This window comes from Haemaphysalis longicornis, unplaced genomic scaffold (genome assembly GCF_048455015.1).
Source record: "Haemaphysalis longicornis isolate Haplotype H1 unplaced genomic scaffold, Haemaphysalis longicornis Haplotype H1 scaffold_12, whole genome shotgun sequence".
NCBI classification, from domain to species: domain Eukaryota; kingdom Metazoa; phylum Arthropoda; class Arachnida; order Ixodida; family Ixodidae; genus Haemaphysalis; species Haemaphysalis longicornis.
In genome coordinates, this window is record NW_027526225.1 from 27,435,583 (window position 1) to 27,456,602 (window position 21,020).

General features: G+C 46.4%; 1 protein-coding gene across 3 annotated transcripts in view; it reads right to left on the reverse strand.

The window, feature by feature from the left end:
* Positions 1 to 14,415, reverse strand: part of LOC144162517 (peptidyl-alpha-hydroxyglycine alpha-amidating lyase 1-like) — a 30,512-nt gene extending 16,097 nt beyond the window's left edge. For 2 of the 3 annotated variants that reach the window (XM_077693084.1, XM_077693083.1), the window contains exons 1-4: positions 14,153 to 14,415; positions 10,182 to 10,315; positions 8,483 to 8,596; positions 2,419 to 2,491 (exon numbers count right to left, since the gene is read on the reverse strand). In XM_077693084.1, the coding sequence (XP_077549210.1) occupies positions 2,419 to 2,491; positions 8,483 to 8,596; positions 10,182 to 10,315; positions 14,153 to 14,245 (414 nt within the window). In that variant the 5' untranslated portion in view covers positions 14,246 to 14,415. The remainder of the gene's footprint in view (positions 1 to 2,418; positions 2,492 to 8,482; positions 8,597 to 10,181; positions 10,316 to 14,152) is intronic. The other variant, XM_077693085.1, reaches the window with a different exon arrangement.
* Between the last annotated feature and the right edge of the window lie 6,605 nt (positions 14,416 to 21,020).

The window sequence follows — 21,020 nt, forward strand, 5'->3', positions numbered from 1 at the left end:
TGTCCAACAAACCTCACCACATTTCTGGCGAAGGGAGCATACGCGCGGGGTTATGAATTGGCAAATTGCAGCTCCACTAGCACCTCCAAGACAGTGACCACTGCACTGGTGGTGAGAAGCCATTAGCATATACAGTCGAACCTCGTTATAGAAAAGTACTATCGGGGCAGTAAATTAGCTTGTTATATCCGATACAGTCGAACCCCGCAATAACGAAACCACCGGGGAAAGCCAAAAAAATTCGCTTTTGCAGGAATTTCGCTGCTGCGAGAATGAAACATAAACGACAGGAAAATCAGCCACAAGCCAAAATTTATTTCCGAAAGTCGGTTAAAATTACTTTGCGAGCCTTACCTTGCAGCAACTTCACAGCCCAGTTCTCACACTACAATGAGTGCTTCATTGCTAGTCGTCGTGCACGCCTAAGAACGACCGGATTGCATCAAATACATCCAAAACAACCCGCAGGTTCGCTTTCTCTGCACGTTTTTCACCTTGGCCCTCAGCACCGTGCATGTCCGATCTCGCACGCTGCCCAGCTTCTTCAGTTGACAAACTTTTCCAGAGAGGGCACCTGGTTACAATGCTGTTCACAGAACTAAGCCAGCACCGCTTTGTTGACGCCCAGAAGGGCCACAGCCGTCAACGTTTTGTTTTGCGCACGTGTGCCATTAAAACGTGGCAGCCTTGCTTTTCAAAATGGTAGAGCTGGGTTCCGGCAGTTCTAAACTCGTCGTCGCTACCCTACCTTCCTCCACTTGGGCCACTGACTTGGGCCTTATCTTGTAGCGATAAAAACTTCCGCTCTTGGGCTGGTGGAGGCATCTTACTGAGAGCAGAGTCCTTCAATGCTTTTCTGGTCATGAAACTCCGCCGTCAAGCCATGGGAGAGCTTCGTGCGCTGCCCGGGGAGGCCGTGCTGTGGCGATGGTGTTGATCGGAGGGCAGTACGGGAAGTGGTTAGAGCGCGTTTGGCAGGGAACGGACGCTCGGAGCCTTATCGGCAGTTTATGTGTCATGGGTCACTGAAATGGACTCATCATTTTGTGAGTGACGAAAAAATTTGGCGTGAACAGACATGCTGCTACTGTGTTCCTGCCTGCCGGTCTGGCTACAGAGCAGCGGCGGCCGCGCCCGATGCCCTCCGATCTGCGGTGGTGCCCCTCGCGGTAGCCTTTGTCCCTGTATGAAACTTGGCCGGGAGTTTCATGACCAGAGAAGCATTGAAGGACTCTGCTGAGAGCAAACACGCCGATCGCCGCACACACAACAAATGTGCAAATGTGCGCGTGCTGCTCAGCGGTAGCAAGCTAGCATAGCCCAAGCCAAAGCTGCACGGCCGCGCCATGAGTCACCATGTGTCGCCCCCTGGTGGTGTTGCTGCGAGGTTGCCTCCACGACCACCTGCTGCACGGCCATTAGTAAACACACATGGCAGCAGTCATGCAAGCGTACTTTGGCAAAAGTTTATGCAAAAGTTTATGCAAAAGTTTATGGCAAAAAAAAAATTTGAGCACTTTTTGGTCACTGTTAGCCTCAAATGGGTAGGTAAAATGCCAGCTGGACTTGCAGCGAATTTCGTTAACACAGGATTGCTTTCCAAAAACATTTCGTTGTCGTGAGATATGAAATACATGGGCGTATATGGACATTCGCCGGGGATCCTAAAATATTTCGTTGCGGCGGGAATTTCGTACTCGTGAGATTTCGTTATCACAGGGTTTGGCTGTATTCTTTATAGCCGCAGAGGCAAAAATCGTCTCTAATAAATCGGAAATCTGGCTGGCGCAACAATCCTAGACAAAAAACGCATTGTTCTAGGCTTCAAACCCACTATAAACGATGTACTGCTCATCTGTCTCCTTATGGCATTTCAAAGTAAACAGACCGGAACGTGAGATTACAACAGAACAAAGTTCGTTCGGCAAAACAGGCCTGCGTTCTTATTCACTTGGAGGAGGATGCGGCCTTCGCCTGATGGCTTTTCACAGTCTGAGCGGAATGAAGTTTTTCCCAGTATCGACGCAATAATGGGCCCTAAGCAACTAAAAAATGGTTATTTTGTCTAGTTTTTTAAAATTTGCTTTTAATATGCTATCTGTGTTGAGTTTTGAGCCTCGCGGAAACCAAATATCTCTTCGTTATTTCTGATATCGCACGGCTTTTGAGGATTCGGTTTCGTTATAAAAAGGATAGGTGTCATTGAAATGAAGCGTGACCATACAAACTTCGTATTTAGTTTGCTATATCCGATAATTCGCTACATCAGTGTTCGACATTTCTATCATTGTACGACATTGTACGACATTTCTATCATTCTTCTAGTGCTCCTTGTACTTATGTCCCCACTCCCCTCCATAATGACCTTGGCCTTGAGGGCGAAATAAATGAATAAATAAATCCCCATGGGGAACCCACCTGATGTAGAGCGACGTCCGTGGTCCACACATTGCCTTCCCGGTCCACATGGATGCTGTGTGGCATGTAGAACCTGCAAAGTTCACCCCCCAAATGTTGCGCAAAGGTACAGTTGAAAAGCTTGCCATACAAAATGTATTTATAAATACTCCTTTCTTCCAAACTGTATTAATGACCAGAACTTGCCAGAGGTTCCAATGAACTCCAATTTTAATTTCCTTACTGCCACTGGGACAGCCTTTTGAATCGATGAAATAAATCCCTTTTTAATCGTGTTGCATTCCTAGGGCATTGTGTGTACCTTTGGTTGTGTTTTGGGTTACGCATGATTACTGCTTTTGTTGCGCTCCTACATTTTGTACGTTTTGTACATTGCTGTCCTGTGATTTCTCTCGTTAGCTGTTGTGCATGATCTTTGTTCTGGTTATAACTTGCTGTTTTATTTTTTTGTTTGCTTTAACCCCCCTACAACGAATCCCAATGGGCAATGTAGGTATTGGCAATAAACAATATAAATGAATAAATAAAGCTTGCAAGTACACTTAGACAAAAACGGCAGTTGACCTTTTCCCCTGAGAAGGTCGTTCAATGCAAGAAATGCCGCAAGCCCGCAAGGAACCGAACAAGCCGGTATTCTTAGCACTTGGCATGCAGGTTTTATCTGTGCTCACTCGAATCAATGTATTGCTTGCAAAAGAGAATTTTGAATGGGGACCATTGGACGAGCAAAGGAGGCCAGGTTTTAGGCTGAAGTTGTTCCTGAATATATTTCATGCCAGAACAGGTATTCAGCAAGAAAAATGCACATTCAAGCCTGATGACCTCTCTTTATGCCTAGACCATGTGAATAAGGTTAGAGAAATAAAATGCAATAGCTAAAATTGTCGTCTTTCCCAACGACTATCACAGTTAAATCTTTTCCTCGAATATAATATTTTGCGATAACTTTGAATATGCTTTTTCAATGCATTACTTTGCATTTATTGCAAAATGCCTAGAGTGCACGGGCGGATCCAGGTTTTCTCGGGGGGGTGGGGGGGGGGGCACTATCAGTGATGATAATGATGATGATGATAGTAGCCTTTTTTATTCACCGAAATTTTGGAAAATCAAAAATTCAAGAAACAAAAAAATCATCAACTAGACTTTTTCTACGACCTGAGGGGCCTTCTTGAGGGGGGGGGGGGGGGGGGGTGTCAGGGCATCTGGATCCCCCCCTCTGGATCCGCCAATGCTTTAGTGATTGCGGTATAGTATTCTATTCTCCACCCCCCTCCTCCACTGTAATGACACATGGTGCTTGGGTACTGTAAGAAATAAAATAAATGGGACCACATGAGCAGTGGCCTAGGTCAGGTGAAAATTAACGGATTGAATCGCCATTTTTTGCCCGTACCCCCCAATGGAATGAGTGAGTTTTCAAAGCACGGGTCTAGGGCAGCAGCAGCCCACTTGTATGCCAAGTTGCAGCAAAAGCTACAAGTTGTGATGAATTTTTCCACTGCCTATCCTGGACATCACAACAGGCCATAAAACTTGTTTACAAAACACCAAAGTTAGACAGCTTTGTGAGCTAGGAATTCATGCCAAGTGGCCGCGATTTCTGTCTCAGAAGCAGCCGGTCCCAAGTTGGATCACCAGAACTTGCAAAACAGAAGAAGCATTTGACTTTTCAGAGGTCTGCTAAAAGCACCCACGTACAATTGGGACGTGAGTCAGACATATCGGTGAAAACAGCATAGGGACAGGGACAACCGATAAAAGTTTACCTACACGCGCTTCTTTCTTTTTTTTTCCTCCCCATCTCTGCGATGTTTTCACCGATATGACATGCAGACGGGTAGCCCAAACTCAAGCTTTAGTCAGGTGAGTCAGGTTTCTTTTAAAGGGCTGTGAAGACAAAATACAAGTTTGGTCCATTGGAAAGACTTCTTTGTCACGATAACAATGACACCAATCTTATGGCAAATAATTCAGACATTAGGGGAAACATGTGAACCGGTTACTTTTCAGCAGCATCTCTATGATGTCACAAAATGTTGATTGCGTGATTGGCAGCCGCTGTTCAACGCCACTGCCAAGAAATGTGACAGGGCGATTGTAACATACCTAGTTTCGTTTGATTGCATCATTGATGATCACATTTTTAGTGCTTCCCTCTAATGCACCTCTGCTGACATGTTTTATTTCTTCTTTTTTTTTTTTTTCAGATAAATAAAATGTCTTTTGTGGCTAGAACAGAGTTCAGGGAAGTTGCCAAAGGCCGTTTCTTACCCAATGAACAAGGTTGTATTTTTGTCTTCATGGCCTCTTTAAAGGGAATTTCGTTCCTGAAACTGCACAGAATAGCAGGGCCACTTTCACTTCTGAAGACCTGATCTCGAAAAACTTTAGTTCCCTTTCTACCATGATTAAATTTTGTTGCCCCGTCACTGGGCAAGAAAACCTCCAGGCCTGCCATTACAAAGCAAGCAAATGACAAAGTGGAAAGTGCAATCACTAAGCAAGCTTAGATTATAGACAGCTCATATGCAGAAATGTTGATGTATGGGAAACTCAGCTTTCAAACCTTTTATTTTCTTTCCTCGACGAGTGTCATGATGCAATTTCTTGCAACGGATACACGCCACTATGCTAGCATTAATTTCTGCCTGCTCACCACAGCGATAAAGGTTAAAGGTAATAAAACAAATTACACTATCTCCCCGAAGGGAACTATGTGGTGATGCAAAGCATCTCGGAGTTCCCAACCCCCCCGTCGCGCATGCGGCCGCTTTCGCGGCGCGGTCGCGTTGACGAGCGGCATCCGGAACCGCTTGGCGACGCTGGCGTTTCGAAGCGGCTTCTCGTTGGCGAACCGCATCCGGATCCGCTTGGCGACGTTGGCGTGCCGAAGCGGCTGCGCTTTCTCGCAGTATGGGAGCCGCTGCTCGACGCTGGCGTTTCGAAGCGGCTTCACTTTCGCCAGTTCACTGTCAGAATTGTTGGCGTCCATTCAGTTCATCGGACAAGCAGCAACTGAGGGAGCGGCGCGTGGAGAGCAGGAGAGGAGGAGCAGCGCGCGCGCTATCGCACAGCGGGTGGGGAGAGGGGGAGAGGAGGAGAACGGCGTTTTCACACAGCTGGTGGGGAGAGGGGTAGAGGTGCGGACGGACGCCGATGGACGGACATAGCCCCGAGCAAGAGATGCTTTGCATCTAAAATTCATTTTTGTTCCAGGAACACGTTGCAGGATAGAATAGACATTCTTCGCACGTAGACACATCCAGATGCTGTTTTAGCCCAATAGCTCATTGAGCACAGTTTTGAACTGACCAGCAGCTCTGCTTAGGTGTTGTCCACTTAGTTTTTATTGATCAGCAACTGCGCGTTCTGAGCAAGCCACATTGACCGCACTCTTGCAAATTGCTTGCAAATTCTTTTTGTATTCAGGCCAAGAAATCGTTTATTCAGCTCTCTCCAACAACAGTGAGTGGAGCAGCTGTCCCACTGTTTTCTCCCGAGTTAAATTTATGCCCCTGTCACTCACAAGTAAGTGAATTGTATATTACCTGTAAATGACTATCGGTTTGGCAAAGTAAATTTCATTCAATAATGATATCAGTGGCGATTAGCAAACTGCAGGATTGCAAGATAACAATGGCAATGCATCCGGAATATTTTTTTACATAGTACGTTTTTTTAAAACAAAATATATTTTGTTATTAAATAATTTTTTTTAATATTTCGCTTATTAAATAAAAAAGTGTAGCTCTGTTTTAGGTGACAATTACATCATAAGCCGGAACAAGTAAGTAACAAATCCGCGTGCGGGTACAGCAGCAAAGTAGAGTATGCAAAGGTGTTGTGTGCTTTTTTTCTATAAATAAAACAACATTTATGGAAAAATATTGATTCAGAAATAGGTTTTACACACAGTGCTGTTCATTTTATTACTAAACTTCCTGGTTTAGTGACGGATGACTGCTGTGGAAGCTACTCATCCGGATCGGAAGGTAATGCGAATGTGCTTCCCCGAGCTCATTCTTCCCTCACTGAATGCCATTCGCGTAAATGTCATTCAGTATTCTCGTGTAGCGCCAAACTAATGCTATTCACAACTAATGTCATTTGGTCTAGATGTCAGTAGATTTGCCATGTGACAGGAGTAACACTTGTGCTCATTCAAATCCATTCCAAGTGGTGGACTGACTGAAGCAGCAGCTGACCCTTCCTCCAAAGAGAGGCCAGAAGCCCCGAGCTCTGTACTAGAGCCCTGCATGGGCCTGATTTAAAAGCCTGGGCCCAACCTGGGCTGGTAACACCTAGACCGTGCCTGGTCTGGGCCTAGGAGTTCATAAGTTAGTCTCAAGCCCAGGCCCAGTTATTTATTTTTAAGCCTAGGTAAGGCCCGTGCGTGCATGACCAGGCCTGGGCTTAGATGCTGAAGGTAGTTTGTTTATTATACAGTTAAACATCATTATAACGAAAATGAAGGTATGCCGCGATTCGCTCGTTATAACCAACATTCCATTATAGCCGTAGCAGGAATTTACTGCAAATATTGTGCACTGTACTTGCCCTAAACAAACTGCGGGCTAAATTGGATCTTACTGCACGGCAGTACACAACAAAATAACTGCATTCCGTAGATAAAAATAAAAAGTCACGCACCTACTTTATTGCACTTCAAAATAAGTAACTCACATTTTAAACGGATTTTGGTGAAAAAAGTCCGTAAATGGACGTTCATGCATCTTGTTGATGCGAGCAATGGCTTGGACAGCTTCATGCAGGATGTAACGGCTGTTATCATAGACGTTTCCTTGTCTCCTGTTCTTTCACTTTTGCTTCCCGCCTGGACCATTCGTGCGGCTCCAATCACTCGCATGGCACGATGAAAGATAAAGCGGGCGGTGCCAAATGACAACAGCTGCAGGCGTGCGAGCCGTGGCTGCGTGCCGTGCGCAGCGAGATGGAGGTGGGAGTCATAGCGCACTGCCTAACTTGGCGCACATTGCTGGAGGATGCATGGCAGGAGTTTTGAACTGCTAAATATAGCTTTCGCGTTGTGCACCGCCTTAAATCCGGTATGCGCGCTGTCGTGAAATTGGCTCAAATTTTTATTTCCTAACGAAACTTGTTTGTTATATCCCGTAACGGGCAAATTTTAACTCATTAAAACAATACTTTAAATACACTGGTTTCTATAGGAACTTTCAAGGGGAATTACAATTTGCTCATTATTACGAAGTTTAACTGTATCTGGTTGAGTGTCTTCGTAACAGGGAATCACACGGAGCATCTAGTCTTTACAGCACGTCATGGATTGAAATGCGGAACTTTAGGGTTAAGTAGTGGACGTAGCTTAGCTTCCACCATCTCAAGTTCACATCACATCGGCGCAATAATAGCTCATATTCTTACACTAGAGACACCATCGGATTTGATGACCAAATTCTTGGCAGTGTATCACGCAGCTGTCTCCGGAAACAAGTTGAGATACTCAAACCTCTGGTGCCGCGTTTCAATCCACAAGTATGTACGTGCATTGAAATGTTTTACTTGCAATAGTTGCTCAGTGGTGGTGGTTCTCTAGCATGCGAGTTTTGATTCCCAGCCCCAGCAGCTGCTTTTTTGATGGGTGCGGTATGTACTAAAACATAGACATAGGTGCAGAGCTCCAGGTCGTCCAAATTAATTCCCTGACATTCCTTGCAATCGTATCTTTGGTATGTCATACGTCATGACATTAAAATGTTGATGCAGTAAATAAAATGTCATTAAAATTGCAGTACAGTGACTACCAGACCTAGTAAAACACGTTTTTGAAACAATGCGTACAACTATAACATCAAGAAGCCCGTGGAAATGAGCACGAAAGATTGCTTTTAATGCTCTTTTGTACACTTCACGTGAGAAATAATTACGGCCAGGCCCATGAACTTAAGCTTGAGTCTGGCCTGGGCCTGCCAGAAAACCAAAAAAAAAACACTTCAAACAACCCGTCCCGGGCTGCCTGGGCCTGTGAAGTTCTCTACTCTGTACATTAGTCAATATAAAAGAAAGAAAGGAAAGCACTCACATTCCTTGACCCCAGAGGTGGAGAGGTATGCCCGACTTCTGCTCCACCTCCCAGACGGTCGGTTCCTGAATGACCGCATCCCGGTACCGGTACTCGTGACCAGCCGTGAAGGAACTGCGGGCACGCACACCGAAAACCAGAAACCAGTTTGGTACAAATGTTTGGTACATAAGGTGCACATGTGGAATCTCTGCAATCAAGCGGAGACACTGACCAAAAGGAACTGCTTCCTGGAAGCTGCAAAAGGAACTGTACCCTATGTCCTTGGTATAAGCGAAACCTTGTTTCGCGTTCTGCAGAACAGTTGTAAACAGTTCTGAAGAACAGTTTTCTGACAGAATCTTTCCCTGGCGTGGCCTACAAGATTCCCTGCACAGATGGCGACTATGCGTACATCGGTGAATCGGGCAACTTTAAACAGAGATTGAGGCAGCAACAGATTGGTGTCGGAAAGGAGCGAAGACATCGAATGCTCTTGCTAAGCACATGGATGCAACCAGCCACCAGATTGACTGGGAAAATTCAAGAATTATCGGCCAAGAAAGGAACTTGAAATCGCGGATTTATCTGAAGTCATTGGCGATACAGGACACGTCACACACTCAATCACACACTCAATCAAATTCTCTCATTGCAGTCACCTGGCTTCATAGTATTGGAAAATATAAAGATTGCAGTTTTATGGCCAACACTGTTTTGTCTATTGTTCCTCCAAAAATGGCTAATCATCTCTAAATATCTTGGGAACTAATTGTCTTACTCAAAAAATAATGCTATATTTGAAATCAGCGGGGAAAAAAACAGCAAGACTGACAAGTTTCACAGAGTTTACTTAACAATTAAAAGAAATTGTTTTGACAGCCACGTCCCTAGTTAATTAAAGGGGTCGTGAAGAGGAAACACAACTTTGTTCACTTGGAACGAACTAGCCACTGGTGACTCACTCAGCTCCATTCAAGCCACAAAAAGACATTTTTCACCAGAAAAATGTGAGAAACATAGAAAAAATTTCAAATTTCGCACGATAGTCATGTAGCATATGAACAAAAGTGGCGTTTTATATGGGCCAGCAGTAAAAATGTAGTCATCGGCGTGTCAACCGCACACTTGCATTCAAGTGATGCAATCAAATAGAACTAGAGGCCCCACTATACAATCTCCAAGCGAGTCATGGTTCTTGGCAGTGGCTCAGGTCAGCAGCTGCCAATCGCACGCACAAGATCCTGCGATGTCGTAGCGAAATTGCCGGAAAGTGGGTGATGCGTCGCCACTGCTTTGTATATTTTGCTTAGTATCCCAAATATTTCTTTGAAGTTTGCAATAAAATTGGCACCGTGGTTATCAAGGCAAAGCAGCCATTTTAATGAACCGAAGTTTCATTTTGTCTCAAAGCTAGCGAGCTCTGAGAGAAGCTCACTGCAGGCTACGTTGCCTGATATTTCAGGAAAGGTAAACGGGCTGTGTCGTGGCAGAAGCTATGTTCAATGCTCTTGGAAACATCATCATCATCATCATATCTACACCCACTGCAGGGCAAAGGCCTCTTCTATTAATCTGCGACCAATTTATCCCTGCAAACTTCCTGATCTCATCCGCCCATCTAACTTTCTGCCTGGAAATATACACATGACCAAACAAGATGGTGCACACCAGATCTGACGTCCATGGGGGTGCAGCTTTGACGGTGGGGTGTGCGTACCTGCTGTCCCAGACGACAGGTCCCCGGTGGAAGAGGAAGAGGCGGTGGCCAGCTGTGGCCACCCCGGCCACCTGGCCTAGGCGGCTCCCATTGGCCACCCGCCAGTCCACGTCCTGAGACGGCAGCCAGCCCACCTGCAGGCCACCGCAAGGGCAAACTTCGCAAGGAGCCGGCAAAAGCAAGCTGTTTTTCCAGAAGCAATGTCTGCCACTCTTGCAATATTCCTAACTTTTTAACTGACCTGTCCGTAATACGGCTAGGCCTACGTTTATTGGCGGCAACAGCGATGGCGACATCATCCTGTGAGTCAGAGCCCCATAGGATGTGGCTGACCAGCGCAGTTTGCCGTGACGCTACCTTTGTGGGCAGACCCTTCCTTTTAGCACCTAGCGCTACCTACTGCTTTGCTTCAAACCCTCGTTTTACTGTTTCGAGCCACTGTGACAACAACACCACTGTACAGCCTAATGGGCAGAACCCTGGTTTTATAGGCGCAAAAGACCTGAGTTGGAGCCTAAGCTGCGCTGAGATTTTTGAAAAAGCTGTCAATTTTTTAAACTGTAAAATGTTCCCTTAACCCAATTCTACGCATTCTTTTCGTAAATGAGCGCAGTTTGGTATCTTTTGCCGGTCGGTTTAGGGGCAGTGTGCGGCATATCAACACGTTTAATCGACGTTCTGCATCACACCCACACAGTGCCTGGATTGTGTATATCTGAGTTCCCTCTGTGTGGCTCAGACATTCCTCCTGAGGCCTTCCAGCAACCGATCGGTGTGTACGCTTTTATTGTCGCTCATCATCCAACGAGACAATGACGACGCCAATACAATTTAGTTGTGTTAACTTTGTGTTTTACGTCGTACCCATTTGCCAGTTTTTGAAATGGGTGTATTGCGCGCGATGCAAAATGTTCATTAAGAGTGTTGCGATGCACAGTGCCACCTCTAAACCGACCCAAAAGATACCACACCACTTTTATTTACAAAAAAAAAAAACATGCAGAATTGAGCTATGGGAGCATTTTACATTAAGAATATAGCAGGCCTTATACAAAAGAATTGGAAGCCCCTCCATCTAACAATGACGACGGTTGTAACGCGAAGCTTTCTTGCGTGCGAAAATCAAATGGCAAAATGCCAAAGCCAAAGCCGCTGCAATCAAAGTCCAAGCATCGACGACCAAAGTGCAAACTACCTGCGAATCAAAGTCCAAACTTAAACAACAGCAAACAAATCCAAATGCCTCACACGAAAGCTGAGCGTCGCCATCTAAAACCCAAACTGCCCCAAGTCTGCTTCAACTCAGCCGAAGTCCAAAGCCAACAGCCGTGAAGCGAATCCAAGAGAAATTCGGAGTGACCCAAATGGGATTTTAATGAAACCGGCTAGATTTGGAGTTTATAATCCACTGGACCCAGATTCAATTCTAACCACGGGGAGCGTTTTTTTTTTTGCTTTACCATCATAATGTGCCCTCCCATTGTGTAAAGTTGGCTTTCCTGCAGTGCATTTCGGTTATGACACCGCCATCAGTGCAACCAAGACAGCTTAGCTTTGCTTTGAAAACATTAGCAGTGCAGGGGTTCAAACCCAGCGCGTTCATTCTGAAACCCGCTATTCTACCCCTATAGGCTACTGAGGGAGAACAGCGGAACACTTTTTAGGTGGTGGGGGTAGCACACATTTTTATTTACAAAGGGTACAAAGACGCCATGTTACACTTTTGTTGGCAAGGAGAAAGACAGTAGGTTATGGGAATTTGGGAAAAACAAAATATTGGCTCCAATGGGGTAGGGAGCTAAGCGAAGTGGTAGAGGCCGGATGTGTCAAGGGAGTTCTGTAGAGCGGTGAGCAGACACTGTTCTTTGCTTGGGTTAAAAGACTTGGGTAAAGCCAATCGTTAAGACTCGATGGGCTCGCCAATTCTACTTTTTGAAGGCTTGTTGTCGACCGTCGGCAACCCCACAGATTCAATCTGTCATTATTGGCTGAGCAACATGAACCCTCGGGATCATCTAGACTGCTGTATCTCGTAGGGCGAAAATATGGTGTCCTCGCTGACCCAGTTCTAATCCTGTGTATGACAGTGCGTGCTATTTCCTTGGCCAGTGCTGAGGAACGTCCAGACAATTCCCACCTAGTGCCGCTTGTAGCTGCGACTTCCTCTCCAACCTGAGGCGGGGTATAGAATTCCAAGCTCTAATAAGTGAAGGTTCTCCTGCTGTGCTCTCGTAGTCCTCATCTGTCGGCTCTTCCTGAAATCTAGGGCCTGTTTGCCCGTACGCACAACTTCCCAATTAAGTTCCCACTTACAAATGAGACGCCAATAAGTCGAAGTAGGCCACGGAAAGTAAGCTGGTTGCCAGAAAACCCGACGGAAACACTACCTAAACCGAGCATTTGTATCAGTTTCATGCAAACGACTTATTACCTAGACAGCACTAAAGTCGTAGTTGAGAACTTATGCCCATACTTATCGCATTCTGGCAAATGGGCCCAGATGATGGGGTTATGACTGAAGGAGGCTCAGGAGGATGTTTGTGCTCATACAAGAAAGGGTGAGCCCGGGTGACACAACTTTGCCAAGGGTGATGCAGTCTTGTGGCTTGTTGTGCAAGTGCGTGGTCCTTGCCACTGCCCGAGTTTCGCGCATGCCTGGGTTGGTATCCAGAGAAAGGTCACAAGACGTCCCCGGGTCCGTAGCATGCTGATTGGTTGACGGATATTCAAGATGACCTCAAAAGTTTCGTTTAGTCGTTTTAGCCGACGTAGGACATTGATCACGTCTGTAAGGATCACAGGTTCTTTGAACACGTCGTGCGCCTCTAGCCATAAAACAGCTCGCTGAATGGGTATCAGTAGGAGTTGCATACAAGAACAGAAAGAGCGTACCAAGTGAAGCAGTAGATATGGCCCTGAGTGAGCACAGGAAATGCCGGGCGTGTACCAACAAGGAAACGTAATCTCGTTATGCTGATGCTCCCTCGCGTTATGTTAGAATTTCATTTTGGCTCAGGTTGCATGGCGGGTGATTTCTCTTAGGAAAGGAGCTTTGATATTATTTTTTACAGCGCGAGCTCTCATCAGATGGTGAATAAAAGGCCTCAAAGTGTGTTGACCGGGTTGTAGGCTGCTGTTGTTACTGCGCATTTTTAGCAGTCGTTACCACATCGTCGCCAAGGTGAATGTCCTCGCCGAAGCAGAGAGCTGGGGGCGCAAGCCGTCGTGCTGGGTTGTTCCCTTTCACGCATCCGTTTAATGTCCGACAAACCTGCACTGCGGTCATCGAGGCAATCTAACCAAGTGCTCGTTTTCCGTTCGAACAGCAGCGTGGCACTTCATTCAACAAGTGCACTGAAAAAAAAAAAAAAAAAAAAACGCTCTGACTGCTTCTACGCAGAGTCAGCTGTTCGACCACATGACAGCTGTGCATTTGCCCAGTAACTCATTTTTATTTTAGGGCTCATTCCTCGGACAAAAAACGCAATCGCCCTTGATTATGTTCAACTATTCAAGCAAGCCACTTACAACGTCTTGACAGTACTAGATCGTTAGACAACTTCGTTCCGAGGCAGCTTCAACGCAGCTTACCGCGCACGGCACGAAAGCTATGTGGCGAAGCCAACTTAATGAAACCAGCTGTCAACAACACGGAACGCTTTTCGCTCTAACAAAAACAGCCTGACTTTCACACTGAGCACATTTGAGGCTAACAAGTCGACTTAACGCGGAAGACCCCTCTATTAAGCGCTCATTCTAATCAAAAGGATTTCCTAGCACCGAACGGCGAATTCTTTTTCAATGGCTGCAGTGTGCGTGAGACGCTGAAAAATTGATCTCGAACCGAATGAAGTTATTTACATGCTGCCCGTGTGCAGGCAACGGCCAAGCCGGTACTTCGACAGGTCACAGTTTCTTAATAATTCCAGTTTAAGGCCGCGTTAAACACGATATCGCAGCGCAGTACTCACCTCCACGGGTTGCTCCGGACCATGGGGGTTACGCAGCAGAGCGGCGGCGGCAGTGGAGAGCAGCAGTAAGAGGACCCACGGCTGTGAGGCCATACAGGCTGCTTGGGTTACAGTTACCTAATACGAGGGGTGCGGTGACATGACCAGCGCAGCTGCGAAGTAGTGATCTGTGCCTAAATTTAGCCCGACATATGGCCACCTGACTACTCAATGGAGACTCCGTCAATCCGACGACCACTGACGCGCCCCACGTGACTGCGCGCACTACGTTCCAAGCATTTCTCCATGATTCCAAGGGAGGCCGTTTCACGCGCGGCGATGTCCACAGGTGGCGCTATCCGTACTAAGTGGTTCGAGGCAGGGGGGAGTTGAGGCCATGGTTTTCAGCGAGGAAGCGTTTTTCTGGCAGGTTTCTAGTGGGAAGCCTGGCCTTTCCCCATTATTTCCACGGACACAATAAACCACGGAAATAGTACCACGCAGGCTGCAAGTTATGAAGCTACAGTTCGTGCTAAATGAGTGTGCGCGTATGCGAATAATATTGAAATGAACAACGCGAAATTTTATTCGGCTTCGCATGGTAGAGCACTTTTTGAAAAATTCGACTAAATTTTCGAAGTATTTTGGAGTTCAAAAGCACAAGTTAAGGAACAGTTGTTTCCTTGAACATATTGTGCCTTGTTACGCGGATTGCCCCGCTAAAACACCAGCGAAATGTATCCTCTGCGAAAGTCAGAGGCAGCGTGTCACCGGATGTATCGCATTACGATTAATCTACTGCAGACATGCACCGATATTCTCTGCTACCGACGGTGGTCTTTTCCGCACTACACTAGTGACGTGCGGGAAAACGGCACCTTGGCTTCGCTAATTTGGCGCGAAAAACAAACTGTCTCTTTGGTCTCATTCCTGTTTGTCTTTTTGCGCTAAACGAAACCATAAATCACCGACATTAACAACAGGTAGGTTCTCTTGTAGAGCGCCTCTTGTCTCCCATGGGCCAACGCTTCCCTTTCCGCACATCCTGATAACGTTGTCACGCTCCAGCTACCCTAGTGAACACTTCCTAGATAAAAACGCTAAGCACTGTTTTCTAATCAAATTAAGCACAAAGCGTATCTTGCTTTTTACATGTAATAATTTCCTTCTTCTATAGGAAAGACGGACTCTTAGCTTACCAAGCTTCGTGCTCCCGCAACCCTATCTTAATAAATTTAAAACTTTCGGTCTCTCATATATTTCGATTTCGACGCCGTCGAAATTTAAGGGCAAGTTTACCCCCTCTAAAAGAACGATGGCTGGCAGGAAGAGATACTTCATAAGTTCTGACAGTATTTGCGGCTGTTGTGAAAAAAAAAAAAAAAAGGCTGAGGTTTAACACTTCCAAACCCATCACGAGCGAAAGCTGAAGCGCACGTGTCAGAAGGTCCAGCCGGCGTGGCCATTCAAAGCGAAACTGCCTCGCAGAGCGAACAAGCTCTGACGAAGCAGCCATTATGCCCTTGCCTAGAGAGAAAGAAATCCCATCGGCGCCTCCCTACGCTTCTGCCCTGCAAGAGCAGCCTCGAGCCGCTGGACTGCCCGGAGTTGAACATAGTGGTCGGACGAGTCCATAGCCCTTGCCTAGTGACGTGGTACCGGAGTGGCGAGGCTCAGAGCAAGAGCAGATGGCGTGACGCCACACCTGCTGTGGAGAAAAGGATGAGCCCCGGAGACCCCTTCCGATGCTGTCTTTAATCGAACCCGCTTACGATGATGATAGTGTGGCACGAGAGGCATCTCTACTTATTTCACAACATGGAGAGCTCATTTGAGGTCCGAGTGAGCCAAAATAGTTTTTAACACAGGTAGGCTTTCACCTCTATCGATGGTAACAATGCCTTCGCTTTCGTGGACCTATCAAAGAAGCTACTGCAGCCCCTAGATGCATTCTTTTGAGAAGACTATAGTTGTACTCCTTTTGCTTGTCCGGGTTGCTGATATTTCCTTCTCTTTCCACAAGTCACTTTTACTTGTAGCGGCCGGATGCACGTGAGTCGTATTCTCGTTGTGGCTCTTGTCAAAGCGCACGGTTCGGTTAATTTCTAGTGTTCGCTGCTGTTCCAGCAAAGTGCTTTGAGTCGAGGTGCGCTGTACGCCTTCTTGTCAGCAGGCGGACACGTTTTCTTGGTTTTGCCAACACCAGCTGGCGCGGGTGATTCTTTTTGAACTGTGGTAAGTTATGAGCACAGCAATCTTTGAAGTCCACTGTGCTTGAACGATTCCTTCTAGCAGTTTCCTCTTTCTTTCGCATGCACTGCTTTCTCAGTGCCTTACGTTTCAATGCTGGAGGACTAAGTAGATCAGGTTGTAACAAAGATATATATTTTTGTCTTTGCCAGGGTAATCAGCGTCAAGCCTCAAGGGTCACTTGAAACACTCTTTCACTGCTACAAGAAGAACTTCTCCTGGGCTATCTTTGGTGTCACGTCACTATGTCGAAGTCGTTGACGGTTTCCTTGGTTTGCATTTTTCCAGGCCTGGTAATAATGATTGCCTTTGGCTCCAAGAATGTATTGGCAGTAATCCCTTCTTTGCGCTCAGTCTCCTCGGGAGAATACACAAAGTGGTTGGTTTCCATTGGCGTTATATCTTGAAAATGCAGTTTCATTGTATGTCGGCCTTCGTCGTTTTCCGCTGCACGAGTGCAATTTGCATTTGACGTTTTGCTACTTTCCAAATATCTGGTCTGATAATCCCGGCGTTCCCTGTGTTCTGCACGAATTAGGTCTTTGAGAGAAGAATTAGATTTTCATGAGCTTTCTTCGTTCCAACTATTTTAAGTTCAAGCTTGGATTTTGCTACACAAACGCGGTCGTCAAAGTTGAATGCATTTTCAAACTCGGCCTCCATATTATCAATGCTTACAGAATATTCCACTTCTCAGTTAATCTTGCGTAGTTCATCATGATGTCCTGTCAACTTAGTAGCAAGCTCATTTAGCTTACTCGTTGAGGGTCATGTCATTGGGAGGAGGTCTTCAACTTGGCCGATGATTGTCGTGATTTCTAGTCGGACGATGTGCCGCCTTTCGAGAAGGGCCTCCATGGTCCGGTCCAGCGTCGCGTCGATTGTAAGAGCTGGTAACCAGGCTCAGAAGGCAGAAGTCGGCGGCGTCTCCGCTCATGGACGTCTCGTGCTGTGTCGGGCAGATATCTCTTACGGCTGGGTTCGTTCAGTCTTCTTCTTCTTAAGATGCCCCACTGTTCCCCGAATCAGCTCCTTTCACGTGCGGCTTCATTCCCGATACCCTGAGGTGAGTACGCAGTCGAAGAGTAGCAAAAGTACTCGTTGTGGCTTACCTCTAGAGGTCCCTTCTCCCGGGCTTCACGGCACCAAAATATGTGGAGAAAGGGAGCCGTGGAGACCCCTTCCGATGCTGTCTTTCTTTAATCGAACCCACCTACGATGATGACAGTAAGGCACGAGAGAGGCATATCTACTTATTTCACAACACCTGCTACACTTGCACTCCGGCGGCTCAAGGTCATTGCGACGCAATGAACGACCTTGCGAGACGAGCTGTAAATGGGCTTTCGCTCAATAAAGTTTCATCATTAAGACAGTGTATACTAGCCATAAGAGGTTAGACTGCAGCATGAGGCAGCATGACTAGCCACGGCAGGGGAGGAGGGTAAAAGGACATCGCACTCCAATATCGATCGGTACTGGTTGCGTTTCACTTTCGTAAGGCACGCAAGAAACATACTGTGCAATGAACTTTTTCAAAACGTATTTTCCTGCTTTTGCTTTCTTCTGTAAAAGGTTGATGTGATCTAGAGGGAAGCAGCGAGGAAAGGGGACGGCCCTAATGTTACGTTAGGCGTAACATTGGGCTGTCCCCTTGCCTCGTCCCAGTGTTACGCCTAACGTCACCGACAGCTTGACTTGAGAGTATGCCGTTGCTGGGTATGCTCAAATCACCAAAAATTAAACTTAAACATAGGACGTGAGGCCTGATGGCATGCTTCAAGGCTAATGTCATCAACCGGCACCTGTTGAAGGGGTACGCAAACCTACTTCAAGCTGTGGGTACCATTGACGTTCGAAGACCTCAAAGCAAAATCTTCAGCTTGATCCAGCCCCAAAAAGAACTTGGGAAGGACACTGCATTGCTCCAGTGCACTGCACTCATGAACAGTAGGTAACACAGGGACCCGGTTGTGCAGTTGGCAAATATACAATAACGCTTCTTTTGTCTCTCTCTAAGCCTGACAATCCCGATGTCAGGCTTTGTGGCCCGACGTCGCAAACCAGTAACTGCAGCTTTACGTATAATATATGAGTAGGCCTGTCATAAGGCTCAACTGAAAGGTCACCTAGCATTAGGCTGAAAGGAAGGAAGAACTTTATTTGTTTCCAAGGAAGCTAGAAATAGAAGGGGTGCGAGTGCCCTGTCCTTCTTTTCAGTCACTAGCCAGGAGCTCCTTGACCCTCCTTGACCCCTGGAGGCTTCTTCAGCTTCTTGGATAAGCAGTAGCTGTAGTAGTTCATTGGAGCTGAGCAGCGCCATCTCCCATTGCTACACATTCAAGGCGTTAGTTCTTTGTGTGTCCTTTTGTTTTTCTGTGCATGCCCATATTACGCGCTTGAGATTGGCCCTATGGCCGCATGCTTTGCCAAGACCGCTGACAGTTCCAGCCACAGGGTAGTAGTAGTAGCATGTGTTAGCGAAAGTCCCCATTTGTATTTGTTGCCAGTCGACAGCCTGGGACTTTTCAGGTTGTTGTGTGTCTTTGGAAACTTTTTCCTGCTACACCTGTAGTGGTACTAAATTTCTCTGTACGCAGTGAGTGGGCCTGTCATCCGCAGTTTCATCTGGCCAGGGGCCGCAGGGTTCGGTGGACCTAATCTTGAGCAGCCTATGTGCGACTTCATTGCCAGGAATTCAGACTGTGCTAAAGTCCATATTACAGTTAAACCCCTTTATAAGATACGCGTACCGGGGAGAAGTTTGTCTTTTATACGAGATGTCTCTTATAAGCAGGGGACCATGTTTTCACTTACTAATTAGACCCTAGTTCAATGTGGGCACCGTATGACTAAAATGAGCTCAAAAGAACGCTATAGCGTGTTGCAAAAGATTCATTCTAATTTATGTTTGGCCCCCAGAATTTATGAAACAGTTCTGAATCTTTGTTTGCTTCATGACTGTATTTACACTGTTTTTTACAACCGATTCTGCAAGCTTTTTTTCCTTTCACTGTTTGCGGAAGATGAATCATAGATGTTGAGTTCACAAGCCTGATGAATAGCCAGAGCGCACAGCTTCTTCCGCTGTGTGCTCAGGCTATTCATTACACTTGCAGGACTCAACATCTGCGATGCTTCTCGATTGGTTGCTACGCGAGTGGGAGAGCCCGCACGTGCCGTCGCACTCCAATGGATGGCAGTAAGCTTCAACCACTTCTGTAAGGTGCATTTCCATTGGCAGGGCTTCTCATCGTCATTTCATAGCTGACTGAACCACTGTGTGTTTGCTGAAGTTATAATAAATAGTGACTGCAGGCGTCTGTCGTCCACCTGTGCTTCCAGGATGGAAGCAACTGCAATTAGTGACTGGTGGCACTGCGTCTGAAGTTAAAATGTCTGTTACAAGCGAGATTATTGATTAAAGTTCAAGGATGACTTGTCCCTTATAACCAATCTTCTACATCCGATGTCTGTTATAAAAGAGGTCGATTTAATGGGAAAGATAGGGCAGCCAACCATGTGAGTCAATTAGTGTCTCTTATACCCATTTGTCTCTTACATCCATGTCTCTTATAACGAGGTTCAACTGTAATGCGGTAGTGGCTTCGGGGTCTTGTCTTATGTCTGTAAAACATCGTATGCGGTTGTCGAGATGTAGCCTCGTGTGAAGTTTGAGATTGCTGTTTTCATGTCGCTAATTATTCTCTACTTTTCTGGTGGCCAAGGCGAGCTCTATTGCTGCCTCCTCTTCGATATGCGGGAATTTTGTCACAAACGTGCAGGCTGCCACAATAGATCCCACAATGTCCACAAGTACACATATTGTAGATTTTTGTTTAGGTCCTTGTTGCAGTGCTGTATCAGTGTATAGGGTACCTTCTAGTTTCCCTTATTTCTTCTGGACATCCTTGGCTCTCTCCCGTCTTTTTTCGTGGTTGTGACCTGGATGCATGTTCCTTGGGATGCTGGCTACAGTGAGGCGTTTTTCTGACTCTTGTGTCCATTTTTCCCTTTGGGACCCTCCTGCTGTGTTCTGGTTCTGATGTTTAGCTTAGAACTAAACATCAGAACCACAATGCAGCAAGTGCAACCCAAAGAAAAAATTAACACAAGAATCAGAGAAACGCCTCATCGTAGCCAGCATCCCAGGGAGCATGCACCCAGGTCACAACCACGAAAAAGACAGGAGAGAGAGCCAAGGATGTCCAGAAGAAATAAGGGAAACTAGAAGGTACCATTTTGCTTTGACGTTGAACATCAGCCAGTGCGTGCATCTTGAAGTGACGAGCAGTTTTTCCAGCGGGTACCAACTGATGTCACAAAGACTTCGAAGAAAAATGTTCGGCTTGAGTTGGATGCTAGGCCTAACGTCTAGCTACAAGGTCATCATCATCAGCCTATTTTGGTTCGCTGCAGGATGAAATGCTCTCCCAAAGTCTTCCAATTTTTCCTGTCCCGGGCTGCTTGAGTCCATTCTTTGCTTCAGAGCGTCCCCATTTTGTCCCACCATCGAGTTAATGGCCGTCCCCTTCTTCTGTCACCCGGGTGCCCAGTCCACCGGTTGTGACGTCGTCTGACATGGCCAGCCCCTTCTACTGATTTTTGTTAATTTTAATAAACCAGTTTGCTCCCTGAT